The following is a 14,433-nucleotide window of genomic DNA, read 5'->3' as shown; positions in this document are numbered from 1 at the left end:
GGTGGGGCGGGCGATGCAGCATCGCCAGCCCCAGCCGTCGCATTCTGCAGCGCGCGCTCTTGTGGCCGTCGCGACGGTGTTGCTGCCGGGTGTTGGTAGTGGTGATGATGGCGACGGCGACTGGGGTGCTTACAGTCCTCTCGCAGCCGATGGCTAGCGTGGGTAGATGAAGCTACCGTCCGGACGAGAACGTCGAATTAAAAATTCTACATACACGTCCGGACGATAGCTCCATCTACCCACATATGTTCTTTTTCCAAGGAAGAGCTGGGGCATAGTTACGCTATGTTCTAAAACCCTGCTGAGGGGTATCGCAGCCGAAGGCTAGCGCGAAGAATACACAGCAGGGGGTAACTACGACCGTCAGGATAAACATTTAGCACTTATGTGGGTAGCTGAAGCTATCGTCCGGACGCAAATGTTGAATTAAAAATTCGACATTCACGTCCGGATGATAACTTCACAGCTCCCCATCACATGAGCGAGAACAAATCAGGGCTGCAGTAGGTCGGACGGATGAGCCGAGGAGGCGCGGGCGGTCGGAGTGGTTTGGTCGCGGTGGTGCCAGGATTAGCAGATCTGGGGCTCCCGCGCCCCGCACGCAGAGGCTCGCTTTTTGTCGGAACTACTAAAGCCGCACCCTCCCAGCTGTTCCGCCGCGTCCGCAATCTTTTCCGCGCCCAAATGGCTGCTGCTGTGTCGCCGTTGTCCGCCTCGTCCACCACCCAAGCCCAGCATCCCGAAAAGCGCAGGAAGATCACCCGCGCATGTGACGCCTGCAAAGCGTACGCACATCCCCCGCCGTCCCCCATGCCCCACGCCCCACTGACTGCCATGCCCAGGAAGAAGAAACGCTGTACCGGCACTCAACCATGTCCCTCGTGTGAGAAGGCCGCAAAGCCCTGCACCTACCTAGCCAGTTACACCCGCGGCCGTTTCTCGACGCCGCCGCCGTCGCGCGGCCTCGATGCTCTGGTCCTCGCCGCCGAGTCCCACGATGTGCATTTCGCTGCCGAACGAGACCGCCGCCCGTCGTCTACCCGCACTTCGGATGCCGCCAATGTCCCGTCTCCGCCCCTCAACCGAGGCCTGCCTTCCCCTGAGGTTGCCGCCCAAAGACACCATTCCATGAGTGCTGCCTACGGCATGCCAGTCCAGTCGCCCGGCCACACTTTCTCCCAGACGCAGCAGCCTCCGTCCTTCTTACCCCCGCTTCCGACTTTTCAGCAACCCCAACCGAATGGTGCGACGGTAGAACAGCGGCCGTTGCTATCCGCTGCTGACCAATGGCGTCCTCCGGCCGTGCATGACCCGACCAGCAAAGACCCCTCCCGACGCCCCTCCCCGGAGCCCGACGGAAACTTTGATGGTCACTATCTTGGCCCAAGCTCCAGTGTCGCCTGGCTGCGAAGAGCTCTGAGGAAGTTGGGCCAGGCCCGCGCCCTCAAAGAAAAGCTGCACGACGATTCGAACCATGCGAGCCCCAAAGACGCCACCATCTTCAACTACGGAGACAAGGATGCGCCGCCGACCTTGGGCCCGGGCCTGTCTCTCCCTTCCGCAGATCGTACCGAGTACCTCCTTACCCGATATTTTGAGTTTGCTGCTCCGACGTACAGGTTCCTCCACCGCCCTACCGTCGAGGGTTGGCTTGCTGCAATGCATGATCCGCACAATTCCCTACACCCAGCGAAGAAGGCCGTGGTCCTGGTAGTCCTCTCAATAGCCACCTTGTATTGCCTCAGCCAGATCAAGGACCCTGAGCTAGATATTCGCCGAGAAAGCGAGATGTACTATCGGGAAGCGCAGTCTTTGTTATCCAAGGAGACTGGCCCCGCCACTCTGGAGTCAGTCCAGGCCAGATTTGCGTTAGTCCACTACCTGCTCAGCACAGCAAGGTCGAACCAAGCTTGGTTCACATTTGGTACTACGGTGCAACTGGCCATGGCCCTTGGTCTGCACCGTAGACGCAGCTTGGGCGACAGGAGCGAGTCGCTTATCGTCCGCGAGTCCCAAAGACGTCTGTTCTGGTCAATGTACACTACAGACCGTTACATGTCAGTCATGTTCGGCAGGCCAAGGTGGATTCAAGACGACGACATCAGCCAAGAGTATCCTCTGTCAGTCAATGACGAAGATCTCAAAGCTACCGAGATTATTTCGCCCGGGCAGAATGACTGCCTTGAGGATGCTGCCATCTTCCACTCCAAATTGACCAGGATAGTCGGAAGAGCTGCCAAAGAGCAGTACACCATGCCTTCCAGGACAGAATCGGAGCGCCTAGCATCGGCATCGAAACACAACAAAGACCTGCGGAACTGGAAAGCCGAGCTACCCGCCTATCTTTCAGGGGCAATCAGGCCGTCGAGTCTGATACCTATATTCCGCCGCCAGTCGACAGTACTAAAACTAGCGTATGCACATGCTGTCATGCTTGTCAACCGGCCCTTCTTACTTAATCTTTCAAAATATGGATATCATTCCATGTCTCCGAATCCCGCCACACGGGACTGTGTCGAGGAATGTCTTGCCGCCGCACGCACTGCAATCGAGATGGTCCTCAACTACATTACCGAAGGTCAACCATTTTCGTCCTTCTGGTTCACTCAGGTTCGTATCTACTCCCACTGGCAATCCCCACGAAAGGCTGTTCATGCTAACCGCCCTTGCACATGCAGTACGTCGCCTTCAACGCCCTTGCCATCACCTACCTCTACCTTCTCCACCACCGCCGCCAGGGCATCGACATCCTGTTCCAACACCGCGACCTCCTGTCCCTCGCCGACACCTGCCAGCAGTACCTGGTCGACGTCACCGAGGCCAACGCTCCCAGCATGCGCTACAGCATTATCCTTGAGGAACTCCGCGAAGAGCTCAGCCGCCAGCAGGCCTCTTCGGCCTCCAGCACCAACGCCAACGGCACCGCCGCCGGGTCCAACGGCTCGTCGGCGTCGCTCTCGCAAGCGAACGGCCCTGATGGCTTGCATCCGTCGGACGGCGTCAACGGCGTCAACCCCGTCCTCAGCCCTCGCGCGCTGCCTAGCGATAGCGCCATCTTGCTTGCTGGTGGCGGCGGGGATTCCGAACCGCAGGTCGACGGCGATGGGAGCAGTGTGGGAGATTTGCAGCAGCTGGACTGGGATCTGGATTTTTGGCCGCAGCTGGATTCGCTGCCGATGTGTGAGTTTTTAGTCCCCCTTGTTCTTTCTGGGTAGATGGAGCTGTCGTCCGGATGCGAATGTCTAATTATTAAATCGACATTTACGTCCGGATGACAGCTTCAGCTACCTATAACATGAGCGAAAAACAAATACCAAAGTTCGAGAGTGCTGATGCGGATTTGAACAGCGTATTCGAATTGGGGCGAGTCGATGGCGGAGTTGGGGGTTGTACCAACTGCGTGAGGTGAATGAGGACAGTGGGTTGTAATACGATGTTTTGATGCGAGGCGCATGGAACTGTAACGATGGGAAAAAAACGGTCAATGTTGGTATTGATTTTGATTTCATGAGGGGAAAAGCGGGCGTTGGTCTGCTGCTCGGTTTAAGGGGTCTGTCTATGCTGGTGGATCAGCCGACACTTTTGTCAAATATAACCTTTAATGAAAAATGTAAAATTGTAGTTTCGAGGCGAGGACATGGTGGACGAAATAGTGTGCTGATCAATTTTCGCTGCGGGATGGCGGCGGTGGTCATCTACATGCATAGTGAAGCGCGTACGTCTTGAGATGCGGCGCGGTACTGGTAGCTGGTATAAGGATACACATCCGGAGGAGATATGTTTTAGTACTTGACCATTAGTCTCGCTATTATTCGTGCTCGACGCCACGTGTGATTCCTGAAAGTGGAGAACTGCACGACTAATCAAGAGGGTACACCAATAACCAAAATCTTTGCCTCTACTTTATATACACACTCTAGCAGGCAATCATCCGTCTCCCCTCTACTACATCTTCGCCTTCTCCACCAGCCGCCGCCTCTCCTCCGCCCCAACCCCCCTCCCCAACGCCTCCCTCGCCCTCTCCATTCCCTCCTCCTCCCCGCCAAAATCCACCTTCAGTATCCCATCCTGCATCGTGCTCGCCACATGGCGGCCGGTATCGACGTCGAAGATGCGGCCGTGCACCAGCACCCGCCCGTCCGCCCACCGATCCGTCCGCACCTCCTGGCAGAACCACCTCTCCCGCTCGTCTCCCACCTTGTCCGCGTCCGGAAAAACCACGCCGTCGCCCATGTCGTGCAGCACGACGCTGTGGCTGATGCTGGCGAGGGCGTTGCGCGCGCCGCCAGCCATGACGGCCTCGCGCACGCCCAGCGAGCGCGTGACTAGGTACAGCGATTCGCGGTCGCTGGCGTAGAGGTGCGCGCAGATGGAGAGGTTGATGTGGCGCCATTTGCTGTTGCTGCCACTGCTGTTGCTGTTGCTATCGCTGTCCGTGCCCTCTCCATCCTGGCCTCCGCCCGTCCGGCGCGATCCACCACCACTCACGGACCCCTTGACCGTGTAGAGATTCGCCATCATCCGCGCCGCCGGCCGGGCGTCTTGCAGGGATGACCACTCTTTCTGCTTCGTCCCATCTTGTTGCTCCTTCTGCTGATCCGGGGACGCGTCGTACGGCAGCAGCGCCCACCATATGCCCGGCACGCTGGCTGAGCGAAACGCGTGAGGCGGGCGGAACGTCAGCACGGCCGAGAGGTCGTCGAAGCGCTTGACGGGAAGGCTGCGCGGGTGTGGTGGGTAAGGGTGGCGGTGGGAGGAGGAGTCGCCATCACTGCCATGGCGCAGGAGGTCGGCGACGGGGGTCAGGGGCCCGCCGTCGTTGGGGAGGGGAGGGTCTTGGTAGTTGAGCGCGATGGGGGAGGAAGCGGGTTCGGGGCGTTTGAAGGAGACGGTGGCCGTGAAGCAGCAGGAATCAGGCGATAAGGGAGACGTGGGTTGGGTGACGGTGACGAGGACGGTGAGGAAGGATTTGCCGGCGCGCAGATGCGTGACCGTGTATTGGAAGGCGTGTTTGGAGAGGCCGGCGGCGACGAAGTAGCCGGATGTGTTCTAGAGTATGTGTGAGCTTGGAGTCACAAAAATATTGCATGAAGCAAACATCTAGATAGATGTGGATTTTAACATTGGACAAATAAGTCCGGACGAATGATCCAACTACCCGCATGAGAAGGGATACTATTTCCGATGAGACAGGTCCGGAAAACACCATTTTCTTTTTTTGTTTTCAAAACGCTGTGGAAGTGTAACAGAGAGGATTGCATTTTCCGGATGAAGCATAGGGAAAAAGAGGAATGGAACAATAAAGCAAAGAGCACATACATGGATTACGAAACCATCCGGCACCGTCTGCGCGGCCGCCCACGCCGCCTGCGCGTACACATGACCGCCAAAGGTCGAAATGTACAGTTTACCGTCAAAGATCCTGGGCCCACCGGGACATGGCATGGAAGCGGATTTGAACGTGTTCTCGCCAATCTTCTCCAGCGCCATCAGCTCCGCGAAGTCTTGGCCGTCAGGCGGCAGCGGGATTCTTGGCAATTTCATGTCGAAAGCGGATATGGGTGGTTCCACCACTGATGCTGTCCTCGATGATGCGTACTGGTGGCGGTGTTGATTCCCGAGGATGTGGTTTTGCAGCTGGACGTGCACGAGCGCTTAGGTGGCGACGTATCAGGCTGCAGCGTGATGGCAACGAGACCAGAGTTGCAGAAGCGTGGTCAAGGAGTCTGCGACAGAGTGGCCTGAGGACACGAAGAGCTTTGCTTATCGCTTGAGCAGTGGAGTAACATATTGATCTTGGCGCGTCATTAGCAAGTCGCTCGTCGTAGGCCGAGGTACATTCTGGTGATCAGCGTGGGGGTCGCGATCTTCCCATATGGACGCCTTAATTGCGCCATTTCCGCTTGAATTTGCCGTCTATTCGTCCGAGAGAGGAAAGTGCGCTGAAGATTATCCGTTAGTCGTCAACCTCATGTCTTCTTGTGTCGCCCTGGTTTTTGGGCCGTGGGAACCGACGGAGACAGCTGATGGCGTTGAGATGGGTAGCGAGGGCGCAGGGATTACGATCCGTCTCGTTTTGTTCCGTGTTCCCCCCTGCATGATGCATAAGTGGTTGCCGGCGCGTGGAAGTGGCAGGTACGCGGGGGCTGTTGCGAGCCTCTCTTCGGTTGCAGCGAATGGAGTGAAGGGCGAGTTGCAACCTGGACGGAAAAAATTTCAGACCGGGAATAAAGACTGTTTGGTGTAACATGTGTCGTGAACCCCTGGTGATCGACCACTCACAGCTCGTTCAGTGACTGCGCAGGGTACATGCGGGAGGCGGCTGAGCTTCCGGTGAACTCTCTTCAGACCCTCAGAATGATTCATCACTCAACGCCGCACATGCGAACAACTTGTCGATCTCAGCACATGCTCCGTGTAGCAGATCGGACAGCCGTATGTCTCTCCAAGGAAACCAAGCCCGGGGCGTTAAAGCGGTGTGTATAGGGTTGCATGTTGAGCAGAATTGCCTTATTTGGAAACGGAGTATTCCTTTATTTCCATCATCCACAGTGACGTGGAGGCGGCGCACCGTACACATCCATTGCCAAACAAAAAGCCACGCTGAAATTCGGAGTGTGGATTCAAGAAAGCTGGAGAGGCATGACGACGAACGCAAAAGCAAACCCATGCGGCGCAGAGGCGGCGATCCAGACCTGGCCATTTCTCGCTTCCTGAGTCTCGGCCAATCAAGCAGGCCGCTTTCTCTTCCGACCCAGTTGATTCGGATTGCACCCCATTTTGGCCGCACGCCTGTAAGGCGATGATGTGAAGTGTGGATTTGCACCGCCGCCGACGACCCGTCCCGCGTCTCTTGTCTGCCGTCCGCCCTGTGCTGATGGCGCCCGCTTCCTTCCGACGTCAATGGCGCAGGAGACCAAAAAAAAAACATAACCAAAGAATAAAGAAAATTATGTCAACCGCAAAACTTGATTTTCCCCTGCGTCTGGACATGAAACCCAAACATCAGACAACCGATCGGCATGACTCGATGATTTTTGCCCGTTTGAGCTCGCCCACGTTCAGGTCGGCGGGGTCTGGACCATGCGCCGCGTGCGCCAAGGTCTCTGCTAAATCCAGGAATACACATGATACACGCCAAACGCCAAGCATCGTGACGACAAGAGTGGATATACCCACATAAGATGAAAAAAATAAAAAAGAAACAGAGCCCATCTTCAGCGCGCTCCCCTGCGCACAGTGTGATCGCCCACTGTTTTTGTGATCGCCCGCTGCAAGGGATTCAGGGTGCGTATCGCGCTGCAGGGCAACGTGGGCATGACGGTGCGGCGCTTTCCACACCGGTCCAGACCGATTCCATGGAAGTGTACATGACTCTCCAAATTGCCCCATACGAGTGGACGCATATGTAAAGATGGTCAGCGCCAACATCCGACGGGGCGGCCGCCGCTTCATTGTTTTTTGAGTCAGTGTACGATAATGGCAAGTATGTGGGCAACGTGGCTCTCGCGACGAAAGAGGAGGACGTCTCTCGAGGCGGTGCGGGTGATGATCTCCCGGGGTGTCACTGACAATCTTTTGCTCCCAGCGAAACGTCCGCGTTGGAAAGCGACAATCGCTGTTGATCTTCCCGGGGGATCTGGATCTTGGCTCCCCGAGTCCATGCAGCAGTGCGCAATCGCGGCCCCCACAACCCAGAAGAGCCGTGGCTCGCGCTTAGCACGGGCGGCAGATGGCGCCATCCTTTGGGGCGCGGGCGGGCGGGAACGATCAGGAGGAGTGGGGAATGGGATCGCATGTTTGATGCGCCCGACCGACCCGCAGGGCGCGTGTTCAGAACGCGCGTGCGTGACGGCCGAGCGAGATCTAGCTTCCCGGACCCTTGGGAATCCTCTGGGGTTCCCCGTTCGTGTTCGTGCGTAATGCTTTGTCTATGCGACGCGGCTTGCGGTTGAAATACACCTTGCTAGCCCTGTCAGCTACTCACTGGCTCTTCCGCCCTGCATTAGCTCCCGCCGCCAGGTCAGTGTCCATCCATTTCCCCCTTTGGTCGCTTTACTTTCACGTCGGGCGCGCGTGCGCTGCTGCCGTCGTCGGGAAGTCTTCCCTCAGGCTCGCATTCGCCACAATTATGGAGACGGCACTGTGCCGTTCTTGCCGACGCGGGGAGGATCGCTCTGGTGGCTCCGGACCTCGGTGCTCGTTAATCGGAGAGGGAAAAGCAGAGACTGCCAAAGCGACAATGCTAACTTAACGCGTCTACTATTAAGTGGAGCTCTTCGCGCGCGCGAACGCGCCTTCTCGGCGCGGACCGACCCGGGACTTGTCGGCAGTTTGCGCAATTGGGGAAAGTTTGGCCCACAACAACACTTGCCTGGGGACTACTCTTTGCGCTGTCGAGAGTTGTTTTCTTTCCAGCGAATTGGTTAAGCTTACCCGCCGCGCTGGGCGTGCGGCGCTGGAAGGATCATTGTGGTTGAGACACTGCAATTGAACAGGTGAACAACATTATTTTTGATTTGCTTTCGCGCGCCCCCACGGAGATCCCCCCTAAAATCATGGGGTACTCGAGTAAGGTGAGTTCTTGTCATTTCTTGAGAATACGAAAATGCATCGCTGCGGTTGGGCATGGCGCAGAAAAATCGCACTGACTACTCGCAGAAGTGGATCCCCTTACGCGTCTCCCCCCAGCGCACGTTCTCCAAAGTTGGGACACAAGTCCGAACTCGCCATGGTCGAGAACCTTTGAGAATGGCGACTTCTTTCAGCTGGCATTGATCACCTGGCGTGCTGAGGCGTGGGGTTAGTGCGGCGGCGCCTGCGTTGGCAGCAGCCAGTGGTTTTCCTCATGCACCATCTTCCCTTTTCGGAGCGACGTCCGGGGGGCGAGCCAGACGACCACACCAGCGACGAAAGCGATTGTCAACGCATGCAGGGGCGTGAAGAACAGGGAGGGGACAACAACCCGTAGTCGTACAAGATAATGCCGTGCGACTGGGCAAATGCTTGCCGCCACTGGTTGACAGCTGCGGTTGGTCAGCGTGGCCCCACGTTTTTGCATGCCGAACGAAAACCATCGAAGCTGACGTCTGCAGATGATAGGCACGGGATCGACCTCGACCCGCATGCAAATACGAAGCCGCCCACCGATCAGATTTACCAGCGATCCATGTGGGTCACGGCAACGTGCAAGGTCACCGGACGCTGCAGCGGCACGCGCGAGGTGGTGGATCTGAGCTGAGCAAAATGTGATATGATTCTAATCATAGCCGAAAGTATACTATCGAGTCGGGGAAAAGGTGATCTCGCTTAGAGATCTCGATGGATGGCTGCATTGCATTGCATGCGATGACGTGCAGATTGTGGTCTCGGAATCGATCCGACTGGGCTAGAGAAAAAGCAAAACACCAGGAAAAGTGAATCCCACCCCCCGACACCTGGTACGAAGGTATTAGGTAAATGGATGAAGTGTCTGTGAGAGCAGGAAATCAGAGAAGAGGAAACGAGTGAATGCGGTCAAACCCTCTCTAACGCCAGAGGCAAATCCATTGCCAGAACTAGTCCGAAAAAGGAAATAGGAGACCGCCAACAAGCCTGCCCAACGGTCCAAACCGCCAACCACTGAAGCATTCGGGCATCAGATCTGCGTGCCTGGCTTCTCGTCCTTCCAGATCAGCTCCCTGTTGAATTTGGCTGGATCCCTTGCTTGCTCTTCGCGGCAGCGGGCGCAGAAGCCCGGCTGCAGGATGCGGACATCCTCGATGTAGGCGCACGCCCCGCGCATCTGGATCTGTCTGGGCGTGAGTCCGGCGCGAATTCTCGGGTCTTGGCGTTCGAGGTCGTTAAGGTTGAGCTGGCCAACAGTGCAGAGTTGAAGCAGCGGGGCCTCTTGAGGGCAGGGGCCGTGGTCGCACTGCCACACCTTGGTCCATTCGTAGCACATGGTGATCGTAGGCTTCGCTGAAATTGAGGGAGAAAGTGGGCTCGAGATTCTGAGGCGTGCTCCGGGGTCAAGGGAAGAGTTTTATGGAAAGAGAAAAGCAACTTTTGATGACGGCAGAAGTGGATTTTTCCCAGATTCCTTGAAAGATTCAGATATACCTCGAAGGACTGTTGCTCTGGATGATCAGATGGATCTGACTTCACTTTTACATTATATACCTCCCACAACCAGGCCTCTGCGTGTGACTTCGGGTCGAAAGCCTCCTATGAAAGCCTCAGAATCTGGATACATGGACTACGTAGAGCGCACTGCATCCCCACGAGGCGAATAGAGGAAGGAGGATACGGCTGAGCGAATGCAAGGCGATTCCGTGGAGGGCACGTCACGACCACAGTGGATCTCCACATGCGCAGCTTGCTAGATTGGCGAGCGCCCATCCCGCTGTGGATCGATGGGTTGCCATGAGCCGCAGCGGTAGAGATCTTGGTGTAACCACATTGACCGGGTCGGCGGGCCATCAGGGTCTCATGGCGCGCTTGGACTCGAGCAGAGCGGCAGGTACGCGAGACAAGTCAGCTGGGTATATTCCTTTGTCTCTGGGGGGCGACTGGCCAGACCGCGGATGGCTTGCTGGCACGGGGCAATTTGGAATTGTTGCAAGCTGGCCGTTGCGAGTAGACGATTGGAGATGCGTGCCCACCAGGCATTATCGTCGTCTGGCGCAAGGGGTCGGCGAAAGTGGCCGGAGATTTCTGGCAGCACCGGAGAGGAGTTCATGATAATCACGCATTTCGCCGTGCTCCAATGATGACGTCTGTTCGCACATGGCGGTCAATATGGGTGGGTGCCCCGTGCAGGGACAACGCGCGTATTCTGGCACAGGGAGCAGTGGCTGTCTCCGGATCGCCGGTGGGAGTACGGACGTTGCAGCGGCAGCGAGGGGGGGCAATAGCAGCGGGAGTCCCGGAGCGCAGAGCCGTGGAGAGCGTGCGATACGGGCGAATGAGGAGGGGCAGCATTACTAGCCGTCTGGCTCGGCTGCGGTCCGCGCGGGCGTGACGGCAGCGGGTGCTTGGTGCTGGAGCATTACTCGCCTACGTGAAACCGGCAAGAGGGAGCTGAAAAATGACGATGCTCGCGAGCAGATCTTGTCTGGAAGCAGGGCGGGCTGGCGGGCTCGCCAACGGCTGCTGGAGGGGGCATGGCGCAGTTGGCGCTTCGAGAAGCGGAAAGCTCCTCTGGCTCTGAGTCGTGACCGGACGGGCGAACAACAGCAAGCAACGCGGGGTCGTCGGCGGCGGTGGCAGTGGCGCCCACAGCTGAGCGCAGGCAGAAGAGGCAACCGCAGGCGCGTGGTACAAGCGCGCCGGCGCAGGATCGCGTACCACCCACCGTCGCCGGTGGTGTTCGTCTTCTTCAGCCGCAGAGGGCTCCGCGGCTCCGCTGACCTACGTAGGCCAAGGCTTCATTTCTTGCGAGCAGTGACACGAGCTTGCAGATGATCCCCGTGCGGCTGCCGCGCTGGGCTAGGTGCGCCGGCAGCTGCCAGCGTGCCAGCGCCGTCAGATCTGCCTCGCGCTCGCATTATTTCGGCCGGGGAATTGCTCGGCGGCCGAGTCGCGCGCGGTGTTTGGCGCGCTTCAGGGTCAGCGGCCGGTGGTTCGTGCAGCTGCTGGGGGCGGTGGGCGAGGGCGGACGCGGATTGCGCGCGCTGGCCAGGCGTGCAGCGGGCGGAAGCATCAACGGCGGAGACTGGGCGCGGCGGCGGCTATCGCCAGCGCAGTCGTATCGCGTAGGTCGCCGGCCGTTATGAGGCTCTGCGCGGAAGGGTCCAAGCAAGGCGTGCAGCTGCAGGAGAGGATCCGGTCCAAGGGCTCGCGCAGCGCGTGCTTAGTCAGTGTTGCCTGAGGCGCCCGCCCGCGCCCACGCGCACGTCGCGCTCCTTCCAGGATTCCGCCGCGGCTCACCTGCCTTTGTTACGCTGGCCTCGACGACGGCGGCCCTCTTGTGTCGCCCCACCGCGCCGGCCACACCGCCGATGTGCCTGTCAGACGTTGCGCGCGCCCACCAGACACGTGCGCGCTGCGGATCATACCCCGAGCGCCGCCCGCCACGAGCGTCGCCGCCCCAGCAGGCATCGCCCGGCTTCTCCACGACCAGCGTCGGGCTCTCTGCGGACGACCGCCTGCGACGAGAGCCGCCGACAACGCGCCTTCCAGCACCAGCACGTTGGGCGGCAGCACGCGCCACCCCTCAGGCCCAAGCCCGCGCGGTTTGCGCCCGCACCCCGATCGAATCGCGCGCATCGCATTGATGGGATGGGCGGCGTGCGCGAGTGCTGCCCGGCGCCACCTGCCCGCCCGCCTCCGCGCGCCGACTCAGCGCCCGTCTGGGTCGCATCTTGCGCTTGCTCATGTTTCTATGAAACGCCATGTCCCGCCCAAGCTTACGCCATTGCCGTCCGTTGGCGTGGGCCCCCTGGGCAATCCCGCCGCGCCAGACTCATGGCCGCTGCGCATCCATGATTCCTGCCATCTTACCGCAACCGGCAAGACGCACCTGGTCAGACCATCCGAGGGCGGTCACCGCTGAGCCCCAGAGATAGCCGGGGAGCTTGATTCAGACGCCTTGCAATTTGTGCTGTGCGTGACTTCTAAGCCGTTTCAGCTTCTATATTCGTAAATTCGGGGTTGGCCAATCACCTACCCTGACCAGGAACAACGAGGCTCCGCCACGTCGAGCTGCGTACCTCTCCTCAGCCTTATATCCTGCAGCTCCCTGGTGCACCGTTCTGGCCCCTCGACCTCGCAGACCGAGTCTCTCCTCTCACCAGACCACCGCCCACGCCAGTCACTCGTTCCAACGACCTCTTAAAGATCGTCCACGCCCACCCCAACCAACCACTCACTGGCCCTTTCCTCCTTCTCCAACCCGTCTTGATCCAGCATCTCCTCGCCGCCGCCGCAGCCTCGCTGGTACAAGACTATCACCTCACCCTCATGCCCTCGAGAATGTCCACTGGCTACTACTACAACGAGGCGGACCTCGCCATGATGGACATGTTCCCCGGAAGCACCTGCCAGCCCACGTCGTCCGCCATGTACGCCCCTTGCCAGATGCAGCAGATGGCTCCCCGCCAATTGCTCGACGCCCGGCCGCACCCCATCGCCATGAACGGATACGTCCCCCACCAGCAGTCGCCCGCCCTTCCCGCCCACGGTTCGTTCCCGCAGCAGGAGTACTGGACCCCGCAGCACTCGATGGCTCCGCAACCGTCACTGGCCGTTCCTTCGTTACCCCCGTACGCCACGCCCACCATGGCTTACGCCCAGCCCCAAGCCATGACGCCGGAGAGCACCCTCCCCTCGAGCTACACGCTGGTCCCGCGCGGCTCGAGATCGCCGTCCGCGTCCACCGGCGCCTTCTCTCCGCAGCCTTCCGTGGACGGCAGCGTTGCCGAGTACTCGCGCTCCATCTCGCCCAGCGCCAACTCGGCGGACCTGCGTGCATACGGCTACCTGAACAAGAACGGCACGTGGACGTGCGCTTACCCCGGCTGCACCTCCAAGGCCGTCTTCACCCGCGGCTGCGACCTCAGGAAGCACCACAAGCGCCACACCAAGTCCTTCTTCTGCAGGCACGAGGGCTGCCCGCAGGCCACCGGCGGAGGATTTTCCAGCAAAAAGGACCTGGCGCGGCACGAAGCGAAGCACAACCCCGGCGTCGTGTGCGAGTGGGACGGGTGCGAGAGGATCTTCAGCAGAGTGGACAACATGGTAAATTGGAGCGCCAATCCCGATTTAAAAATTGCTATTTCTCTAACTTCGGCTGCAGAGGGACCACGTCAAGCGCATACATCTCAAGGGCGCCCGGCCAGTGCCCGGCAAGCGCACCACGACTGCGTAATTGCATTGCCCCGGTCGATCGCTTGACTTCTTCCATTTCTATTTTCTTCATGATTTCGAGCAGGCCCTCGAGACCGTCGGGTAATGGCAGATGAAATCATATGGCGATCGTCGTGGCGTCACGACTGTAATGACTAGGAAGACCGACGCATCATCTCAGGGATTTGGCCGCTCGACGGAAAAGCACGTCACGGCAAAAGAAGACTCAGCATTAGCCGCAGCGCGGGCAGGCGGGACGAAAATAGCGCGCAGGCGCAAGTTCCAAGTTCTTTTTTGCTTGCATGAGTCGCCAACGCGGACATTACGGGCATAGAGGGGATAGACAGGTCGGAGCAGGGCACGGCATTGGCATTGTACAAGGTTGTTTTGGTGTGGAGGCGTCACAGGCGTTTTTTTCCTTTGGGCGCAGATGCATACCCCAGGCAGCATAGCATCGGGAGAAAAGCCGCGGACTTTTCGAGTCAACAGCCGCATGGATGCACGGGATAGGGTAGTCTAAAGTTGCAACAGCCGCAGTTATAGTGGGTCAGACGGCCGCTGCTACGCATTGAAAAAATGATCAATACGACAAGTAGACGATTGAAA

The 14,433-nt window shown here is 58.7% G+C and overlaps 4 protein-coding genes across 4 annotated transcripts; 2 read left to right on the top strand and 2 right to left on the bottom strand.

Moving 5' to 3' along the window:
• Window positions 1-684: 684 nt before the first annotated feature.
• Window positions 685-3,404, top strand: LTHEOB_4781 (C6 transcription factor; the record flags this gene model as incomplete). The annotated part of the gene is made up of 4 exons (XM_035513853.1): window positions 685-785; window positions 843-2,610; window positions 2,679-3,180; window positions 3,349-3,404. The coding sequence occupies 4 exons, from the start codon at window positions 685-687 to the stop codon at window positions 3,402-3,404; spliced, it is 2,427 nt and encodes an 808-aa protein (XP_035374223.1).
• A 541-nt stretch (window positions 3,405-3,945) lies between these two features.
• LTHEOB_4780 (Acyl-CoA thioesterase II) lies at window positions 3,946-5,544 on the bottom strand (the record flags this gene model as incomplete). Its single annotated transcript, XM_035513852.1, has 2 exons — window positions 3,946-5,049; window positions 5,320-5,544. The coding sequence occupies 2 exons, from the start codon at window positions 5,542-5,544 to the stop codon at window positions 3,946-3,948; spliced, it is 1,329 nt and encodes a 442-aa protein (XP_035374222.1).
• A 4,093-nt stretch (window positions 5,545-9,637) lies between these two features.
• Window positions 9,638-9,943, bottom strand: LTHEOB_4779 (uncharacterized protein; the record flags this gene model as incomplete). The annotated part of the gene is made up of 1 exon (XM_035513850.1): window positions 9,638-9,943. One exon carries the CDS (start codon window positions 9,941-9,943, stop codon window positions 9,638-9,640), a length of 306 nt encoding a protein of 101 aa, XP_035374221.1.
• Window positions 9,944-12,942: 2,999 nt separating this feature from the next.
• Window positions 12,943-13,849, top strand: LTHEOB_4778 (C2H2 transcription factor; the record flags this gene model as incomplete). The annotated part of the gene is made up of 2 exons (XM_035513849.1): window positions 12,943-13,719; window positions 13,778-13,849. The coding sequence occupies 2 exons, from the start codon at window positions 12,943-12,945 to the stop codon at window positions 13,847-13,849; spliced, it is 849 nt and encodes a 282-aa protein (XP_035374220.1).
• Between the last annotated feature and the right edge of the window lie 584 nt (window positions 13,850-14,433).

The sequence above is a fragment of the Lasiodiplodia theobromae genome (assembly GCF_012971845.1).
Source record: "Lasiodiplodia theobromae strain AM2As chromosome Unknown scaffold_13, whole genome shotgun sequence".
NCBI classification, from domain to species: domain Eukaryota; kingdom Fungi; phylum Ascomycota; class Dothideomycetes; order Botryosphaeriales; family Botryosphaeriaceae; genus Lasiodiplodia; species Lasiodiplodia theobromae.
Note: the sequence above shows the minus strand (reverse complement) of the source record. Positions and strands in the feature narration are given on the sequence as shown.